The 22,162-nt window shown below is 37.9% G+C and overlaps 1 protein-coding gene across 2 annotated transcripts; it reads right to left on the bottom strand.

The window, feature by feature from the left end:
• Positions 1-264: 264 nt before the first annotated feature.
• On the bottom strand, positions 265-21,053 carry LOC143982339 (endothelin-1-like). 2 transcript variants are annotated; one of them, XM_077480972.1, is made up of 5 exons: positions 20,893-21,053; positions 17,952-18,093; positions 12,242-12,361; positions 10,117-10,218; positions 265-3,260 (listed from the first exon to the last, which is right to left on the bottom strand). In XM_077480972.1, exons 1-5 carry the CDS (start codon positions 21,023-21,025, stop codon positions 3,164-3,166), a joined length of 594 nt encoding a protein of 197 aa, XP_077337098.1. In that variant the 5' UTR covers positions 21,026-21,053; the 3' UTR covers positions 265-3,163. The 2 variants fall into 2 exon arrangements, with proteins under 2 accessions (XP_077337098.1, XP_077337099.1); XM_077480973.1 differs by having other exon boundaries at positions 18,000-18,093.
• Positions 21,054-22,162: the final 1,109 nt, after the last annotated feature.

The following is a 22,162-nucleotide window of genomic DNA, read 5'->3' as shown; positions in this document are numbered from 1 at the left end:
CATTAATTGACAGCTAACAGTACAAGTCTTTGCTTAAAAGTACCGCAAACAAGATATAGTTTCATATTTGTCTATAAAATAATTATGGTCTAAAGGTACAGCAGCCTTCTTATTTCACACCCATTTAATAATGACTCATTTGCTTAGAAAAACCCCCAAGTTCTCACCTGACGTCACTCCTCAACATTCCTCAGATTGACTGGAAATAAATGGTAACAGTTTTATGATAGCGCTGCCCTTATCAGTGGAAAATAACCACGACAATTAGAGAATTTTTATTTATTGTATATTTATTACAGTCAACACAGACGTATCTACGTTGTACATGTAGGAAACAAGCCCATCATCCTGAATTATTGTACAAAAAAGTAAACCCTTAACAATTACACTTGCAATTTGGAATGGAAGAAATATGCTATCTACCATAAAAACACTGCTGTCATCTCTGGTTCTGAATATGCTAGCTGTCTAACAGTCATGCTGGTCCTGTGACTTCAATACTGCATCATTAACCCAAAGTGTGCAAATCAGGAGTTATGACTATCATGACTTGAATGTTCATTCCAGGTCAGTAACCTCTATTGCATTTACAGGTTTAGCCTCTAAAGTCATTTTTAGAAACAGGTCAACAATGGTGACTCCCATATTTGTCTATGGTTTACTTCAATGTTCACACCTTCAGGAACATGGTCTGGTTAACTAATACCAGACAGATCAGATAGCTTTTCATGCTGATAATAATTACTATTACGTACATTATTATTAGGAACAAATGGAGATGTCTCTCCATATACCTCACTGCAGATATCTTATCAACAATCCCATAGTTCAACAGGTTAAGCATGTGTAAACTGCCAGACAGTAAGCAACTAAAAAGCGCCCTCTGACCTCTACAGCTTACACAATTGTGTTACACAATTTAGATGAATTTGGTTAAAAGTGTGAAGTTTACTAAGATCATGACTATTTTACATTGTTTTGTGAACCTGGTGTGACAGTGCTAGGCTCTGCCACTGTGTGAGAATAGGCAAAAAACACACAGAATTTGCAGTAAGCATTCTTTGGGTTTTCTAATCTCAGATCAGGGTCAGATCAGGGTCAGGAGCTTGAAGGCTTCAAAGTGTTTGGGGGGGGGGGCTGACACCTTCAATCCTGTGGGGGCTATTGGTCATAGAAGAGAGTTATTGAGACAACAAGCTGCAGTATAGGCCTATGCAGCTGCTGAGCCAAGGGACTGGAGAAGATTGCCTGAGGATTGCATTTGCTGGAGGGCACTGCACTGAGGTTCTGGGTCTAGAGAAGGATCTAGTTAATCTCCTTCACGTAGGATTTGCCTGTGGATGCTGGGTGGGCAATCACTCTCCCTTGCTGGGGATTGACAGTTGTGCGAGTGCTATAAGGAAACTAAGTGCCAAAAGTGGTTTTAAAAGACTGCTCTGGTGGGTTCCTAGATATACTGGCCTTTCCCTACTACGTCTAGAAAAGCTGAAGATTAGGAAGAGGTTTGTCCTCCTAGTGTTTTTACTAATCATTTTGGAGTATATTGGGTCCCTAAACCCCTCTCCTGTTAAAGTTCTTCAGCAATAAATTCTGAAAAGACTTCCCCTAGACTGAGCCTTAATTGTCGGTGTGCATGAGACTGAGCTATGGCAGGTAAAACAGCACTTACATACTGTATATATTTTATCTGCATATTTAACTGCTTGCCCAAGTTCAACTTTAAGGAGAACACATCTTTGAATTACTTTTTCAAAATAGAAATGTAATTTCTATTAATTAATTTACATGTTTACTTTCTAAATGTAAACCTCTAAAGAACAACAGGACTTTAGGTAACAGTTATTACACCGTAATGAAAATGTTGCACGTTGATGATGAAACACGTAGGAAGAGACTTCCTGATGGCGTAATATCCTCTACTTGGGGCACACGTGGCCATATTGGATGTAGCACTTCCTGGTTTTCATAAGAGTTATTGATGTAATTTATAATGTAAGTACATCTCTTACATTTAATACATAATAAAAGTGTTAATGCGAGCTCTCCCCCCCTTCTCCTTTTAAGCATTAGATGCTTATGTTATGAGACATACCAACAGGCTTATAAAGCACATAAGTAACCCAGATGAAGAAGTAACAAGAGAGCCTTGTACATCGAAGCCTGTGGTCTTAATGAGCACATTTGACTCACTTGGTAATAGAAGGGGTCTTATCCATCTGGTAAATCTAGTGTGTTATTGGGGCACCATGGGCCTATTTGAGAAATCACAAGTGGTGCACACAATTTTGAAGCATACAACTGATATATTTTAGAGTGGCACAGATCACCATTTACAGTTTAGACATTAACAATACATGCTTAATGAGACTTATATGTTGAATTACTGTATCATATATATTTTTAGGTTTGGCGTTATATGCACGTTATTCACTATTGAGGACATAAAGCAGTGCTGTTCCCAACAGAAATGTGTACTCCAAAAGGAATCCATTATTTTGGTTAGGGTCTTAAAGCAGAACTCCAGGTTTTTATAGTAGGTAGAAACTGGAACTTTTGTCTTTTAGGAAAACAATTCTTCTGAAGCATGAACATCCATGAACCCGGTGCTCTCTCAATATGTTTTGTACAGTATTTTTAGTCTTTTACCCTTACAGTACCTTTCAGTTTTTTGTGTGTTGCATGTAGTAGAATCATGTGCAGAAGCCATTTTACTCCTTACAACATTTGAAGGAGAGATCAGGTGGATTTGTAATTCAATGCCACTTCATCAGTCCCATTATTAATATCTGATATTTAGCTACATGCTAACTGTAGTCTGTTCCTGTTTTAATGAACACCTTGCAGGCAAATAAAACATAAAAAGATAATGTCTTCAAGTCCAGTGATAGTTTTCTCCAGCTACTACTGGAGAAATTCATACCGGCATGTGCATTTACCCATAGACATGTCCATCAATGAAGATGTTTGCACATTCCTACCACTTTACAGCCAAAAGTTCCATTATTCTTCATAACTAGCTGAACAGCCTTAGTTGGTCTTCTACGTGAAGACTCCCTGAGCGATTTGAGGTTTTATAAGATGTCGGTAAAACTCTTAGAGCCTTGCAAGACATCTATTTCCTCATCCATCTCTCCTTCTACTGCATCAACCCTTTTCTTTCCTTTTATCTCTTTCTTTTCCAAAACACTGAGTATGAAGGAAGTTTGGAAGTAGTAGTGGATAAACTTTGATGGATGGAAGTCTTGTATGCAGCGATTTCTCTGTGGAAAAAAGAAAATTAAAATATGCCAAATTACTATTTTTAAATTCTTCAATCAACAGAGCAAATAATGTCAGTCCTGGTTGTATCTCACACTCCGTAAGAGTCTGCAAGAAATATGTTGTGTTTTACAATTCACTCTGATTAGTTATTGATAAGAGTCATTAGGAAATACTTTGGAAATCTTTCTGAGTCAAGTAATTGTGCGTAGCATTGGTGTACAGCCACAGTGTAGGCTTTGTTTAGTTTCTATCAGCAAAACTGAAGTCCTTGAAATCCTTTCTAAAGGAATTTAATTTCATATTTGTTTATGCATCTTATCTCTGCAATTTTTATAGAGCCAATTTGTGGCATTTTGCCATTCTACTGCTTGTAAACTGGGAAGGTACAGAAGGTAAAAGTTAAGCTTTAGGTGAGGCAGCATGAGTAAACAAAAGCAGGCGACTTCTTATGTAACTTGTCTTGCTAGTCATTTTGTAAAAATCTTATTGAAAGAATAGTCATCAAATTTATCAAACCCTAGTATAGAGCAGACAGAACAATAAAAAATGAGTGCTGTAGTTAACTGGCTATGGTGTTGTTTGTATCGGCCTTTACCATCCACATTACTTTTTGCCTTATTAAACATAGCTAAATATAACTGTTAGTAAATTTGGAAAACAGCTTAGAACCAGCAGCATTCCCAAAGATGCGGCAGAACGAGGCAAAATGTAAAGTGCCCCATCCTCTCACAGTAAAGCTGGCCGTACACCTATAGATTATCTGCAGATTTTCTATGATCAGATGGAAAAGGTGGGAGATTCCTCCATCCACACAGTTTAGCAAACATGGAGAATTCTGTTGCACTTCCATCTAACCAAAGAAAATCTGCAGATAATCTATAGGTGTATGGCTAGCTTTGGCCTTGTGTTCTTTGGAGGTTTTCTTGGTGCTTGAGAATATTTCTATTACTGTAAAACATATCACACCCTCTCTAGTATTGACATGATCCTGGTTTGTCTGGAAGTTCTTCATCCATGCAGGAGATCAGATATTTACCAAAGTAACCAGGAACCACTCCTAAATTATGCTGACTATTGTGGTGGGCACTACAGGTGAATATGAGCTATGGCGTATGAGTCCTTTATGGTTATCTCAAATCAATATTCAATGTTTAGGTGATATCTAAGGATTATGACAATTGAATAGCTCTGCACCAATGGTTCCTATTAAATGGGACCCTTTCAAGGCCACAGTGCATGGCTCTTTTGTTAAGGGGTCAGTGTGTTTCAGAAGCTTTCAAAACTTTCAAAACTTTAAATTACTTAAGTGGAATCTAAATCTGTGCAGAATTTGAATATACAAGCTTCCCATCTCCTCAAACTTTTCAGATGTGGAAATACAGCTGCAGGAAGTATGACTTGATCTTACAGTAACAAACTAAAAAAACTTCTGTAATAAAGTAAGAGACTGCATCAATTTCAGGACAAGCATAATAAACTGATCACATTATTGATACATTTGTTTTCTTTTAAACTATTCATATAAGAAGCCCATTATACCCCCGTAGAACAAGATGACTTCCCAACAGCAAAAAATATCCCTTGATGCCTCAAGTATCCTCTGTGGCTTGCCACCACAATAGCAACTTTTCCCTGCAACCACATTTTGGATCTGGATAGACCCCCAATAAAGTGGTACTAACAATTCAATGTCTAATTCCTCACCTTTTAACAATGTTCAGTCATGCCTTCAAGAAGAGATGTATTCCTCATTACTAACTGAAGCACTCATTGTTTCTATAATGTTATTCCTTTACACGCCTTTCCCTTTTTAACATTTACCTTTTTAACGCTGACAATAACATTTTAGCTCTAGCACTGTGAGTGAATGAGGTAGTAGCGGATATCATAAAATTTGATCATAAATCTGAGGAGTCTTTTCAGCAGTTTAAGCACTTTATATGCTACTGCTACACACATCCTTATTGAGCTCCGTGGTCATAACGGCTTTGTATACCTACAGAGTCTTCAACTTAGAAGAATGACCATACATGCAGGTAGTCCTGGCTAAATTTGATTTCAAAGACTCATTTTTTTCAATAGGTTAAACCCTTATATCATAATCCCAAAGCCTTTCTGAAAAGATTTCGAAACATTTATGTGGACGATATGGTAACTTATTTGGCTGACCCCCAATAATAATTTGATAGAATGCTACTCCTAATAGAAGGTTTTTCTGTTTTTCATGTAAACCGGAGGAAGTCTATATATCTTTTGGATAGACCCCTCTGCTCTACCTCTAATTAGAGACTCGTGTCCACTCAAGAAAGTAATAAACTGTATTATCTAGGTATAGTCATACAAAACCACTAAACTACTAGATTATCAAATATTTCTAATACCTTGATAATTAAATATTGTACCCAAACATGATCAAGACTTTCTTTGAGCCTCATGGGACATGTAAATATATTAAAAATTATATTTTCACCCCAATTTCTGTATTAATTCACAAATTTACAGATATACAGTCCAAAAAAAGCAAGCTAAGGACATTTACATTACCCTATGATGTTTTGTGTGGAATAACCCTTCCTCCCATACAATCTCTCTTGACACTTTGTAACTACCACTCTCTGAAAGATGACCAGTCCTGCCCAACCTGCAAATATACTACTTTGTGTCCCAATTTGTGCACGTGTGACAGTTCTTCTAAAAACGATGCGCACAACTACTGAAGCTGCACTCTTTTGCAATTATATGCACAGGAAACACCTTGCCACCATCACAAGCACAGGGTTATTAAGGTTATCTCTCAAAACTCTAAACATATCCAGAGTTTGATTAATGCTTTCAGACACTGCACATTCTCCCAAAATCCCCACACCCCACTATGGCACAACCAACAGTTAACAGAGTCCTTTAAACTCCAACACATTAAGGTGTTAAATATCTCAACTACCTATACAACAATGGTTCTTTTAAATATTTTACAGACATTAAAAAATATAATAATATATGATTGTTTTATGTAATGCCTGGATTCTTTCCTAAATTCACATAATATAACTGGATACTAATATTTATAGGTAAAGTTGATCCAGGGAATATCCAATTGCATCTTGGGGGATCAGGAAGGAATTTTTTTCCCCCGCTGGAGCAAATTGGACCATGTTTTAATTGGAGGTTTTTTTTTTGCCTTCCTCTGGATCATAGTGTATATGTGTTTGTTTGTTTTTTCTCTGTTGGTAGAACTGGATGGGTTTGCTTTAGACATCTGCATGTATGTCTAAATTACAAAGTCTGTTACTCAACCCATTACACCAAAAAGTGATCTCAACATACTATTCTCGTATTATATGCCACAACTAAATGACTGGCCTAAATTGATGAAGAAATTAGATTTTTTACATTTTTTTATTGGATATGTTTTATAGCAGAAATGAAAAAATATAGTTTTTACACAGTACAGTTTTATACATATCGGACTAAACTGAGGAAAACATTTGTTTTTATATATATATTTTTAAGGGATATTTATTATAGCAAAAAGTAAAAAAATATTGCTTTTTTTTCAAAATTTTCACTCGTTTTTTGTTTATAGTGCAAAAAAGAAAACTGCAGAGGTGATTAAATACCACCAACAGAAAGCTCTATTTGTGGGAAAGAAAGAGCATAAATTTTATTTGGGTACAGCGTCACACGACCGTGCAATTGTCAGTTAGAGTAACACAGTGCCTTATTGCAAAAAATGGCCTGGTCATAAAGGGGGTAAAACCTTTCTGGGGCTGTTTAAGAAAGAGCTGACAACAAAATTATACTAATCACTGGATTTATTGTTTACTTACCCAATAGGTTACATGGTATTATGAAAAAAAACAAAAAAAAAACAATCTGCATGAGGTGCTATTAATTTAAGTACTTTGCAATATACTTTTTGTCCATTTCCTTTTCTGGAATTTAAAAATATGGCCTATTTTTGAGCTGTTTTTTTTTATGTACTGCATAAAGATAGGACATCTGTTGTTTCTTGTTGCTGTGTCAAAACTAATAAATCATACCTTTAAAAAAAAAAGACATCTTTTATGTGACAGTAAAGTTTCAATTAGAATGGAGAACTTGTTTGCTTCTATTAGAGTGCCAAAAGGCATCTTAAAGCTGTGAGTATGTGTGATAAGAGTTTATTAGAGGATTTCTGCAAGCTGGCACTGGCAGGCACTAAACATAGAAAGCATATTTTATAAACTAATGGACTACTGAACAGATCTCTGAAAAGGGATTAATAAGAGAATGTGACCAATATAAGTGTGTAAGAGCCAAAGTAGCTCCTACATCTCCTACATGAATGATCTGCCCAGGGACAGTTGTCATGAAACACTTCTAGAGTTTGATACTACTAAAATATTTTTTGTACTGGTTCTCTTTGTAGATAACTCTCCATATCAGCTGTAAAGTGCATATGGGTAAATTTTCTCCATCCCACTTTCTCATGAAGTGGGCAGATCATATAGATTTTGCAAGTCTGCAAATGATTCCTGAAGCTGAAACTGGAATTCGTTGCCCACCTAATGTGAAAAGACCCTGATGCTGGGAAACATTGAAGGAAAAAAGGAGAAGAGGAAGACAGAAAACACGATGGATAGATAGCAGTATCAAAACAATGAACATGAAGTTAAAGTGTAAGTAAACTCCCCTATCGTTTTCAGCCAAGGAAGCTGCCATCTTGGCCTCTGTTTAATCTACAACTGCCATGATGCTGCACATGTAATCAGTTATGACACCAGCCATTGGATGGTTTGACGGTTTGGTTGAGAGCACAACCAATGGGTGTGTTAAGCCCCATACACACTATCAGTTTTTCTGCTGAGTTTTTCCTTCAGGTTTACTAAAACCATGTAGTAGAAGGGCCTGTCTGATTGAATACGAATTGAAACTTCTAATGTTTGACCTCATATTATATGGTTTTGGTAAATCTGATGGAAAAACTCAGTTGAAAAACTGATAGTGTGTATGGGGCTTAACATTTCCGGCACATGCCAGAAATTAAACTCTTTTATGGATGGGTTTACTTCCGCTTTAAGCAAGCTCCGGGAGGCAGTGGAGGACAGAAAAGCCTGGCGTGCTATGGTCCATGAGGTTTCGAAGAGTCGGACATGACTAAATGACTGAACAACAACAAATGATTCCTAACAATTGAGAAAGTTTAAACAACACTAGTTCTTCAGGGATCAATTATTCAAAAAGAAAAGCCATCCAAGATCACTGGTATGAAAAGGAACAAGGGCATGAATAAATGAGGGGTAGTAAGCTGTTATTTCTCACGGTATCCCATATATAGTGTGAAAAACATGAATTGCATGCAATGGTGGCTATCAACACTACCTGAACTACTCACAGCAACTAATACTTATAAAGGGGAAAACACATAACTTTTAGATTGTAAGCTCTAACGAGCAGGGCCCTCTGATTCCTCTTGTACCAAATTGTAATGTAACTGTAATGTCTGCCCTCATGTTGTAAAGAGCTGAGCAAGCTGTTGGCGTTATATAAAACCTATATAATAAAACCTGTATAATAAATAATAACTTTTTCATTTTGGTCCAGCATCTACTTGAGCAGAGTGCAGACCATGAGGGTGAATAGGTTCTCTGGTAGTATTTGCTGAAATGTGATAAGGCCAGCACACTTGCAATTATCAGTTACTACCGTTATTTTTAGATTATAAGCTCTATCGAACAGGGCCATCTGATTCCCCCTGTATTGAATTGTATTGTAACTATACTTTTGCCCAAACGTTGTAAAGCTCTGTGCAAACTGCTGATGCTATATAAATCTTATCTAATAATAATAATTTTACATACAATATAATACATTATACTGTATTTTAATTGTAATTTGCTTTCCCACTCTCCTATGCAGTTAGTTGCTACACTTTGAAATGATTACCTTATATCACATCATTGCAAAGTACATCATGGGCTTTTTACGCTTTTTTTTTTTTTTTTTTTACTACAGGAACATATTGATGCCTTCTGCATGTTGTGTTAACTGCTTCAGCCCCGGAAGATTTCACCCCCTTCCTGAACAGAGCACTTTTTGCAATTCGGCACTGCATCGTTTTAACTGACAATTGCGCAGTCGTGCGACGTTGCACCCAAAACAAAATTGGCGTCCTTTTTTTCCCACAAATAGAGATTTCTTTTGGTGGTATTTGATCACCTCTGCGAGTTTTATTTTTTGCACTATAAACAAAAAAATTATGACAATTTTGAAAAAAAAGCTATTTTTTTTACTTTTTGCTATAATAAATATCCCCCAAAAATATATATATAAAAATGCACTTATTACTGTGTAAATAACACAAACAGGGAAGAGGTTAAACACTAGGGGGCAATAAAGGGGTTAAGTGTGTCCTAGGAAGTGATTCTAACTGTGGGGGGGTGGGCTTCTACTCACATGACAGAAATCACTGCTCCCGATGACAGGGAGCAGTGATCTCTGTCATGGCACTTCCCCATTCTGAAGCTCATGACATGATCGCCGTGGGCATGGTCACGCCGTACGCGGTGGAGCGCACACGACGGCCCGCAACCGCTCGCTAATTAAAGTGGACGTACAGATACGTCCATTTGCCCACCACTGCCATTGTGTCTACGTATATCGGCGTGCAGCAGTTGGCAAGTGGTTAACGTGGCGGAGCGCACACGAGGGCCCGCTAGCCCCACCAATTAAAGTGGACGTACAGGTACGTCCATTTGCCCACTGCTGCCATTGTGCCGACGTATATCGGCATGCAGCAGTCGGCAAGTGGTTAACATATCCATTTTCTTTCATGGCAAAACATACATTTATGTTGTTAATAAGGGTGCATCTTACCTCAGTAAAAGCAAAAGAGGGACTTGAGATCTCTTTGTGATTTGTAAGTTATTTGTTGGTAATTTTCCTTCTTTGCCTTTTTGTTTTTTGGCAACTGTGTTCCTAAAAATAACAGAATCTTTATTGGCACGTGTTTTATTTTCTAGTAAACAGGTTCATGAAAAGCAAATAACTTTAATTTCAAAGGTGCCATCAGCTGTTATTGCCATTACTGTATAATATTGGCTTGCATCTAGTAGTGCAACAGCTGTGGCAGATGTGGCTGAAATGGGAGCCATGTGCTAGGATGGCACACTGGCATTCGATCATGTAAATAGTAGAGTACCAGCGCTTGCTCGTGAATTAGTCAATCTATGCCTACATTTTTTTTTCCTGTGATCTCTATTGCTATCTGGATTTCTTGGCACCATAGCAAAAAAAAATGCACTAACAGTATCAGAAGCCTCTAACAATTTGTCCTATGTCTGTTTGATGGGATATAGGCCCGGTCATCTAGTTACCCACTTAGTGTCATAGAGCGAAGCGATAAAATGTTGTCAAAATGGTGTATTTCTTTGTGGCATAGCAGTGACTGAGTTAAACACAAGGATGTTTTTATTGTTTTATTACACCTTTTATTGAAGCAATACAAGGCAGCTAGCATTTGGTCACTTTTCATTGGTACCACCCATGCCCCAGGCTATAGACAGATTCTTAGTAATAATAAAACGATATCCAGGATAATAGAAGATAACGCTAGACAATATATTGCAGTGAAACTGTGGGTAAAGACAAAGTTGATCCAACTTTTGGAGACCTCTTGTATGTTCCATAATTCAATGTCCAACATAGTCAATATAGTCAAAGGAACCCACACAGTATGGGCCCCTAACTCCTACAGGACCCTTGTGCTGCTGAAGAATCGGCACAAACTGTATCTCCATCCCTGTTTTCATCTAAACTTTTTGGCTCCTTTTTAAAAAAAAAACCCTAGATGTATGAAGTCCATGGCACAATTTTTTTTACAATTCTTGGTTTATAAGTGCAGACACAAAAATTGTACTGTAAATGGTCTACTGGTAGGAAACAGCTAAATCTAATTATAAAGATACTTATACCCTTAGGCAGTACTATGGGGCATTAAAATGGTTCTTGAGTAGAAAACAATCAGTAAAAATTAAGTAAAATAACTAATTAAACAAATAATATGTTAATAACATAAAAATCTATTTGAAAAATAATAGAGAATAAAAAAATCTCAAGTAGATAAGAAGTAATGGTAATGCTTGCCATATAGGCCATCCTGATATTCTTACAACTAAGATACACTTTACAACAACAGCAATATTTACTAGCTGGTTACTTTTTTCAAACTATATGTATAGCCAACCATACTTTTTGTATAAAGTAGGAAATTATTAATACCCCTATGTTTTATCTTTTGTTACCAGAACAAAAGGTGAGGGTGAATCTTTCAATGGGGACACTGCTAGTGACTACTGCCTAGGAGGAGAATCCTCCTCACTTTGTATACATTTCCTCTCACTTTCTGTTGCATCTCTGGAACCAGATATGAAGGAAAATCTCCACCAAGGCACACTAACAGCAAACATAAAATTGACAGAGGTTTTAACTGTTCCCTACACTTACAAAAACAAAAACAAATGTGGATGTTTCTACATTACAATCATTATAATTTAGCATTTTTAATATCTGGTATTTAAATGCTTTATTGTGGGGGGTCTTAGTTTGAGTAAGGGACAGCTTTGTCTAATCATGTTGCTTGCCATTTTGAAAACTGCAGTCATTATTGTTGCTAAAATGTTTCTGAGTTCTAGTATAAAGTTTATCACAGGCAGGTAGGGGTTAAGGTGCCTGTTATGTAACTGTTTGGTGACATAGTAACACAGGTAGAAAGGATTTATGGTACAATTAGAACATTTCTTTCATTTAACATTAACAGATCGTTAAACTGATACTGTGTTCATCTGAATTTTTATTCCAGGGCCAGGCTGTAAACAACTCACCTCTGCCAATATATACACAGTATATATGTGTTTCTTCAACATAATAGTCTGCTACCCAACCAATAGCATGTTCTCTGTACACCTATCATGTGATATATAAAATGCATGTCTGCACTTACCATGATTCATTATAACAGAAGCTGTCACAGATCCTGTCCTTTATATCCTCGCACACGCATCTTGCTAATGCTTTCCTCTTACATCTTCTAGGATTTCCTAAGCCGTATGGGATTGTTTGCCTATTATAACATAAGGCAGGAATGATTATTATATAGGATCTGAAAAACTGAAATATAGCAGTTAGGTAAATTATTATCCATTTTTCGTAGACATCTCAGGGTTTATGGACAAACATGGTAACCAAGCAAATTTAGCTATTTAAGAGAAATGTAGGTATATTATGACTTTCTTTTTTTTTACAAAAAACGGGCATAGGGCTTCTAAGTAATGATCATACCCTTGGGAAGTTGTGTTAATCTAACATGCCTTGTTTAGGCCTTCCAGAGGATGGTAGAAGTTACTGCAAGGAATCTAGTGTGGGGATATTGAAATAGAGAAGAAACAGGAAATGTACCTATCATCCTAACTCTAATGCCGCGTACACATGACCAGACTTTTCGAGGGACTAGGTCCAACGGTCTTTTCGACTGACTTTCGGCGGAGTTCCGATGGACTTTCCGAATGAACGGACTTGGCCACACACAATCACACCAAAGTCCGACGGATTCGAACGTGATGACGTACGACCGGACTAGAATAAGGAAGTTCATAGCCAGTAGCCAATAGCTGCCCTATCATCGGTTTTTGTCCATCGAACTAGCATACACACAAACTGATTTCTTGGTCCGGCGGAGTTCCGATGGGAAAATTTAAAACATGTTCTATTTCTAAAGTCCGCCGGATTTTTGGCAAGCAAAAGGTCCGATGGAGCCCACACACGATCGAATTGTCCGACGGACTCGTTCAGTCAGACCTTTGCTGTCAAAAAGTCTGGTTGTGTATACGTGGCATTAGATTTTCATTCCCACCATTAAATTCTGCTTAACCATTTGTCCAGCAAATCTGTATGTACATTCATTCAATATGAATTGTATGAAAACAAATGTTCTTTAGGTTATTTTCTCTTCTGAATGAATGTTGTTTTATCATGGTCAGTAGTAAAATACCACATTATGGCCTTTAGATGGAGCTGAGGAGCATGGGAAATTCATACATTTTTTTAACAACACATACAATGTAACATTTCTAGGGAACACTAGAGGGAATTAACAAAAAGATGTTAACACAGGTTCATTTGCTAAATCCTTATAGCATTTTCTAGAATTGTTATGTTGTATCTGTTATTACAAAGACAAATGCATTTTATATGCTTCTCAGTTCCATCCAGTAGCCATAAGTTGGTATTTTATTATTTTACAATTTTTGCATAAATAGACCCCTCGTGAAACCGCTAAAAGTAAGTCTTAACACACGCCAACTCTAAAATTGAACCCAGAACATAAAAATTAACCCTTAACCAAAAGCTTAAAATTATTTTACAGTCCCTAGCATTACTCTTAGATGTGTGGGTAAAATCTACCAAATAGAGACATAGATAGTAATGAAACCAGACAGAATCCAAGACAAACCAACTCACAATCCATATCTTAACTGCTACAAAATGCCTGAGAGTGCTACACTGGAAAGGTATACTTCGCCACCCTCACAAAAGGATCTCTTCACTCTTATTGGGGAGATCCAATCAATGGAGCATCAAATTGCCAAACTACACTATACTCTGGAAATGTATGATTCTATATGGGAATCATGGAACCTCAATACCTCTCTATGCATCTAGATATGTATATATAGATATATCTGCAGACCTTTCTTCTTTTTATCCCTTAATGCTTCCTTTTACCTTCCACACTTCTCTTGCCCTTACCTAACCCTTGTTCTTATCAAAATACCTGATGTACTGTAAATCCACAGAGAAAATATGTATATGCGCTATCTTTATATAAACACTCAGAACATAAGCTCATAGAAACATACTTCCTTCTATAGTTTTAACCGCTTTACACATATAGCTTTTTCCCTTCTTTCTTTCCTTAGGTTGATTTCACACTGATGCAGTGCTGTTTTCCTGCACCATGGGTGCAACACAGTGTACCCACAGATTTTTTGCCAGTTACCTGTGTTTTGCCATAGACTTTTATTGCATCGGGCAGTTTTGGTGCATTTTCTGAAAGGGCACCAAAAGTTCTGCATGCAGCAATGTTGTTGCTCTTTCAGAAAATGCACCAAAACTGACCGATGCAATAGAAGTCTATGACAAAGTGCAAGTAACCCACATGAAAACAGTAGGTGCACTGTACTGCACCAGCGGTGTGGAAGAACCACACTGCATCAGTGTAAAAGTGCCCTTAAGCTGCCAAATTTAATTTTATTCCATAATCCATCCATCCCTTGTCCACCATGTTAAATATGTTTTCATCTTTCTGTTACTCTGTTATCTACTCCTCTCAGCTTACATCTTGCACTGCAGCTGCACTGATGGGCTCCTTGTGCTTCTTTTCCCTTCCTCCAGTCTTAGCGCTGCTGGTGCAAAGCTAAATTCAGGTACTTACACTGTTTGCATTAAAGCTTAAGTTTATTGATTTTTTTTTTGCAGCAGCAGCAGTGATAATACTTATAAAATGAATGAAAATGTCTGTTGTGCTGGTGGCTGCTATGTTCATTGAAATCCTCAGTCCCCTCCTTCTCCTATCCCCTGGATACCTCCGCAGCTGTGATCTTCCAGCACTGCAGGAGTTAATATGAGATCTGGATCTGTGATAGGCACTCATCAAAAGTGCTGTTTATGCCCACTCTTTCAGCCCCCTCTGCTCTATTTATAAAAGCTGTACTATTGCTTCCCACAATGAAAAAACCTATATGAATGAAGGGGCCAGGCCCTTCAGTCACCTGCCTGTCCTGCACTACTAGAGTGCTTTTCCCATTATGTATATGTGATCAACAATGCTTTAACCACTTCTTGCCTGCTGTATAGCACATCCTAACCAGGAATCGTCGTTTTTCGGCTTTTCCTCTATTCGCGCTGACAAGGCATGGGCAGAGGTGAGACAATCAGCTGCTCTCCTGGCAGGTGGATCTGCTCTGATAATTAGTGCATTCATTATCAGTGCAGGGATCTCTGCTAGAGCCCACCAGGGATTCCCATCTGTGCTCACCAGGGATGCCAACCCGTGACCACTGGGGATGCCAATCAGTTCCCATTAAAGTTGCCAATCAGTGCCCATCATTAATGCCTGTCAGTACCTCATCATCAGTGCTGCTGATCAGTGCCATCTATCAGTGCTCATCGATGCCACCCATCAGTGCCGCCTATGAGTACCCATCAGTGCCACCTATGAGTGCCTATCAGTGCCACCTATGAGTGCCCATCAGTGCTGTTTATCAGTGCCCATCAGTGCAGTCTCAACAGTGCCCATCAGTGAAAGAGAAAACTTGGCCAAATAAAGGATATTACCAAGGAGTTATCATGTTGCTGGCTTAATTTTTACTTTAAACATTCTCAGGTGGTTAATTTTCCCTGTAATGTAAAACACAGGCACAAGGGAGATTAATCTGCAGTGAAAATGTGGTAAATGTCTCCTTTATTTGTGCTGGGGCTCTGTTTAACTAATTCAATACAGGGCACTTATACCCCCTTCCTGCCAGGCCAGTTTTCAGCTTTCAGCGCTGTTGCATTTTAAATGACAATTGTGCAGTCATGCAGCACTGTACCCAATCAACATTTGTATAATTTTTTCCCACAAATAGAGCTTTCTTTTGGTGGTATTTGATCACAAATATAAAAAAAAAGTTGTGATCAACTACCACCAAAAGAAAGCTCTATTCGTGGGAAAACAAATTATACAATTTTGTTTGGGTACAGTGTTGCATGACAGCGCAATTGCCATTTAAAATGCAACAGCACTGAAAGCTGAAAATTGGCCTGGGCAAAGAAAAAGGTATAAGTGCCCTCTACTGAAGTGGTTAAACAGAGCCCCAGTGCAAATAAAGGAGACATTTACCACATTTTCACTGCAGATGAATCTCCCTTGTGCCTGTGTTTTACATTACAGGGAAAATTAACCACCTAAGAATGTTTAAAGCAAAAATAAAGCCAGTAACTTGATAACTTCTTGGTAATATCCTTTATTTGGCTACATCATATACATAGGAACAGTGCAGACATGTTTCGGCTATTACAGCCTTACTCATAGCTATGAGTAAGGCTGTAATAGCTGAAACACATCACCATTGATCTTGTGTATATGATGTAGCCAAATAAAGGATATTACCTAGGAGTTATCAAGCTGCCGGCCTAATTTTTGCTTTGGATATTCAAACAGAGGAGGGGGGATCCCCTAGCCTGAGCATTGCATCTCAGCAAGTATTTTTCAATTATGCAGTTGAGCTTGGGTATCTTCTGCTTGTACCTGTGAATGTTTGGTGAATGGCACAACCCATTTCATTACATATATAGATGACCCAATGTGTGTTACCCTTTGGTACACCAGGACAATTACCGTAATAAAAAAGAGTTATACAGCCATATAGAAGTATATTAACATTATTCTCTATTGTTTTATGGGCTTGTTCTGTTGCAAAATCCTGCTAACCTGTACACTGTCTGCAGGTATCTAGTGAAACAGGTAAATGTATTTGTTATATTATATTATATGATCCGTTGAATGGTTACCTTCAGGCAGTTACCAAAAGTGTCCCTTGTAATTGTTGCAAAGATTGGTGGAGAAGATGAGTTCAGGGGCAAGGCTATCATGTCTAGAATGGATGTTTGGACTGGATTGCAAGAGTGGCTTAAGGAGACACTGTCACTTATTTAGCTGGCACTAAAATCCCCATTGTTTGCTGGTGTTGAATACTAGCGGGAGCTGTAATGTGCCTAGCGATTGGCTGCTAGGAGCCAGTATTGTCACATGAGAGGTCACATGCTATCCATAATCTGGAAATGGAAAGTAATGTTGCTGGTTGCAACAAAGGGAGGAATGGTTGGAGAGCAATTGCAAGGTCATCAAAAGAACAACTTTGTGAAACATCACAGCTTCTTAACGTACTGTATGTGGTCTTTGGGGAGTACCGCTCAGTATATATGTGAATGAATGTCAACCATTTAGAAGCAAACTGTGGCTGTTTTGTGGTTTTAAACACTTTTGTATTTATTTAAAAGTTTGCATTAAAGTTGTAAATTTTAAATGAGTTATTTTCTTGTTGGTTTGGTTGACTTTAAAGTCTGATAGAGGTACAAAACAACAAATATAGCCTAATCAGTGATGGTGGCAACCTCTTTCCAAACCAGAGTGGACAATATTAACAGACACTGTCACTTTACCCTGAATTGAACAGGATTGCAAACTTGTTGGCACATAAGATAGGTCACATATTTATTTTAAGAGTGTACCACTTTCTTGGAGCTTAGCAGCTAAGCACTACATTGAAGTGTGAAACGCGATAGCTCCTGTTTGTTCCTGCTGTGGCTTGTATTTTTGTTCACAAGAATTTATGAATAAAAGGCAAAAAAACGTTTTTTGAGTGCGGCTGTCCAGATCTTCTTCCTGTTTTTGATTGCTATATGCATTGCCAGAACCTGGGCTTCCAAGCTGGATGAGAAGGTTTTCTACTGTCGCTTGACCTACATGGCGCGGTGATATCTCTCTCTCTCTACCTTGATTTCTGGATTTTCTACAACTGTAACCTGGACTTTACCCAGGTCCCTGATAGCAGTAATAAAATAAGAAACATGAACCAAATGCTATGAAGAGTCTGAAAAACGTGGCTTACCCTCCAGTATTGACCCAAATAATATCTAGGTGACAAAAATATACACACTCTTTATCCATCCAGTTGTTACAGGAGCATCTCTTAATTCGTGTGTGAAAACTTGGAGGTACAGAAGAATTAGCCTCTATGTGAGAAAGGGCACCTTAAAAAAAATGAAAAAAATTATTATATCTGTAGGCAGTTATTTTATTACATGTCTTTCTAGAGTTTATTGTAAATAATTCAGAAAAGTTTAGAAAGAAAAACAATAAAAGGGTAATTTTGAACTGTATTGGAAAACAGGTATGTAAAATATTGTTATCACATTGTTTCTGATTGAAGCTCCCTGTATGAATAGAGGAGACACACGTTTGATTCATTCGGCTGTGCACTTTAAATTTTGTACATGCCATCAGAGTTAAACCATTACAGGAAAGCAATATAAACAACCAATTGGCCACACAGGGATATCATAGCCCCAAATGGTCCCTCATCTTGAGGGACTGTTGCTCTTTTGAGAGTTTAGTTGTCCCTCTTTTTGATCTGATATGTACGTCTCTTTCCAAAATGTACTATTTTACTACCAATAGTGGTATGTTGCACTAAACGTTATATCAACCTAAATATAGCTGCATTTGCCATTTTAAAAAAAGCAATACGTATAAAGAAAAATATGAGGTAAAAAAAAGCACTAGTGTGGTTCAGCCAATCATTTTTTGCACATTAGATCTTTGTGGTCCATGTAACTGGGCCATGGCAGGGACATGCCCTTTGCCTACATATTGTGTGCTAGAAGATGTCCGTCTTTATCATTTTAGAAAGTTGTGAGGTATAAGATATGATTACAACAAGCTATCATGCTTAAGCTAGTGGAAGTAATCTGAATTATTTAATACATGTGGTAAACCACCGTCACCATTCACTTTCTTGCATAAGGCAAGCAATAGTAAACCTCAGTCTAACACAATGTCAGGGCCCATTGATGATGTAATCCTAGGATATGATATCCAACCACTTCTCACAGCAGCCTTTGTAACTGGAAACCAATTTATAACACAAGTCACACCTTTGCTCTATAGTGGATACAGCTCAGCCCCATCCAAGTACACCCCCCAATTGCTGGAGAAAGCATGACACATTTCTAAATACATTATTTGTGTTTTTCGACGGCACGAACATATGTCCTACTCTAAATAATAATGTATTGTACAAATTAAACAGTATTACTTGTCACAAGTGAAAAATGTACAAAGCCTGGGACTGTCCCTTACAGGGCCAATTGGCAGTTATTAGAGAAAGTGAAACTGGTGTCACTGTCATCTTCTTACAATACAACTACAGATAACTGCCCTATCGTATGGGAGAAATATCGATTAATATAATAATGTTATGGTGTATCTATAGCATAAACCAGAAAAAAAAACGTTCCTGAATATAATGCACCTTAACCAAAGCACGTCTCTTTTTATTGTATGAGACAACTATCAAAAGTTAAAAAAATACACAGTACTATACAAATAGATTTTTCTGGTCTGAAAGACTGAGCATATACTGTATATACGGCAACCCATCATAATTGTTATACAACTCACTATCCTGCACCTTGCCCCAGTGTATTCAATGTTCCTAGCATGTACAACCTTCAATGTTCAATTCAACTCAGTGTTCCCATAATGTACCGTTAACAAGCATTCCAATTTTATTTTCAAGCCAGTACAGCACTAAACCCCTCTAGCTGCCAGCATGAACCATATACAACGCTGCTATATAGTGTTATGCACTTCACATTATAAAAGAGTCACTGGACTACTGGACATGGAGTACAAAATTGTACAACAAAGTTTTCTGCAAGACTAACTGCATGTATTTGCTGCACTTCTACACATATGAGCATTGTTGTAGCTGTTTAAGTAAAAGCCAACCAACACACATAAACGTTCCCTACAATTCCTGCAGTTACCCTTTAGAAATGTAGAAACTTGAATGATGGCAGAAAAAGAGCAAGTGGCCCATCAAGTCGGCCTCATTTTTTTTAGTCTGAATATATATAGCTCTATGTTCATGCCAAGCATATTTGAAACCACTTAAGTATCATACGCACTATCAGATTTTCTGCTGATTTTTTTCTTCAGATTTACCAAAACCATATAATATGAGGTCAAATCTTAGGAATTTCAATTTGTAACGGGCCCTTGCACTACAGTAGGTGCTACTGATATTGTGGAAATCACCGCTGCAAGCTGTGCTTCTCGAGCTCGCCACCCCCACGAGATGCTGCGCATCCATAGGAATGTATTGGGGGTGACGAGCAGAAGGAGTGACATAGCTCAGCGCTGGCTCCCGCGACGAGGCTCACTGGTGTCACAATTGGCACAATATCGGCGGCACCCACTGTACATGGTTTTGGTAAATCTGAAGACAAAAATCAGCATAAAATCCGATAGTGTGTATGGGGCTTTACTGTTGACTGACTCACTGTCTCTGCTGGAAGTCTATTTCAAGCATCAACTACTCTTTCAATAAAATAATACTTTCTAAGGTTAGTTTTAAACTTTTCTGCTGCTAGTTTGAGGTCATATCCCTGCGTTCTTGATCTTAGCTTCATATTGAAAATACTGCCCTCCTAAACCTTATTAACACCCTTAATGTAATTAAAGGTTTCAATCATGTCCCCCCTTTCCCTTCCTTCCTGAAGACTTTTTCTTGTTCTGTATACCGAACTCAGCTGTGCAATTCACTTGTGTATGCCCGTTATCAATAATGTAAAAATTCATAAAATTGAGAAAAATATTCCCTAACATTTTACCTGCAAATCTTCATTCAATAGAGCACAATATTTAAGCTTGTATATGTAAAATATGTAGCAGTCTGCGTTGCAGCTCTTGTAAAATCATCTGCAGTGTATTAATATAGTAAGCAGCTCACGCTGGGCTATTAGCAAGAGAAAGACAATATGACTCACCCACTGCTGCTAGCACCAATGGAAGTAAACCAGCCCCCAGCATTCTGCACATTGGACAGGTGATAAATGCACAGTAGGTGACCTGCTGGAATACCGAGGCATAAATACTCTCTAGCACTTCCACGCCTTCCATTGTAGTCCAGGTGAGCAAAGAGGCAGCTCTCGGCACCACCCATAGCCTGCCCCTTTCTACTGAAATCAATGTTATTAGAGCTGAGATTATTCATTGGACGGTGAAGAATAAAAGGAGACAGTTAATCTTTTTGTAGTGGAATGAATTAGCACCTGCATTACCTTAAAAGGGCACTCACTTCAAATTCCTTGCTCCATTTAGTAGTACGAGGAAATATTTTTACTGTATACAGAGTATTTACCGGGCTTGTGTTTCAACACAAACACAAGGATCTCACTATTTCCAAAACCTTAGATGCTTCTCTAGATGATCTCATTGCCTACTCCAATAATGTAATGCACATCCTTTGTTAAACCTCAAGCAAATGCAATGTAAGGATTGTCATGCATAAAGAATTGTATGGTCATCGGACTTTCAACATCTTTCCCACCAAGTCCCTAGTACTCTTAGGTTGGCAAACAAAATGTTTCATGCAACAATATTAAATTGTCAGTATTTTTCATCCTTCTGGAAATTCAGTTTGTTAGATTTGTGCCAGTTTATCAGTTACTTTATTATCACTTCTGATGGAAATGACTTACCATGCAATTTAGGGAAAGTTTTATCAGATTAGACTGTTAAGTCTGTGGCCAGCCATATACTTTTGTATGTTACTGTGCATGCATATATGAACTTATTATAAAATTGGCAGAAATTAATACAGCCTGATAAATAGATTTTATTGCTATTCAATTGTGCCAAATTACAGTTATCTAATGACAACGGTCTAATGTCTGTGAATAATTGTACAACTATGGGTCCGGAGAGCAAAGGTGAAGGGGAAAGGAAGAAAAGCTACCCCACTCAACCAGCCTTCCCTGTAGTTCTGTAGTTTTGTGAATGAACTGGTTTTCTGCAGTAATTTGTCATTAAATGTGATCTGATCCTCATCTAATGCTGGGTACACACAGGGGAAAAAAATTCATTCAACCCAGCAGGCTGAATGAAAAAAAAAAAAAAACATACAGATCACCATACTACCACATCCAATATTAGTGCAGCGATCTTCACACTGAGCTATTGTGTTCTGAAAGGGGGACTGCCCTCCCGGCAGAACATTGTGATCAGAACTTGCAGGCATTGGCCGAGAGCGCTGAT

This window comes from Lithobates pipiens, unplaced genomic scaffold (genome assembly GCF_037356315.1).
Source record: "Lithobates pipiens isolate NorthernLeopardFrog02 unplaced genomic scaffold, aLitPip1_a1.2 Scaffold_16, whole genome shotgun sequence".
Classification (NCBI taxonomy): Eukaryota; Metazoa; Chordata; class Amphibia; order Anura; family Ranidae; genus Lithobates; species Lithobates pipiens.
Note: the sequence above shows the minus strand (reverse complement) of the source record. Positions and strands in the feature narration are given on the sequence as shown.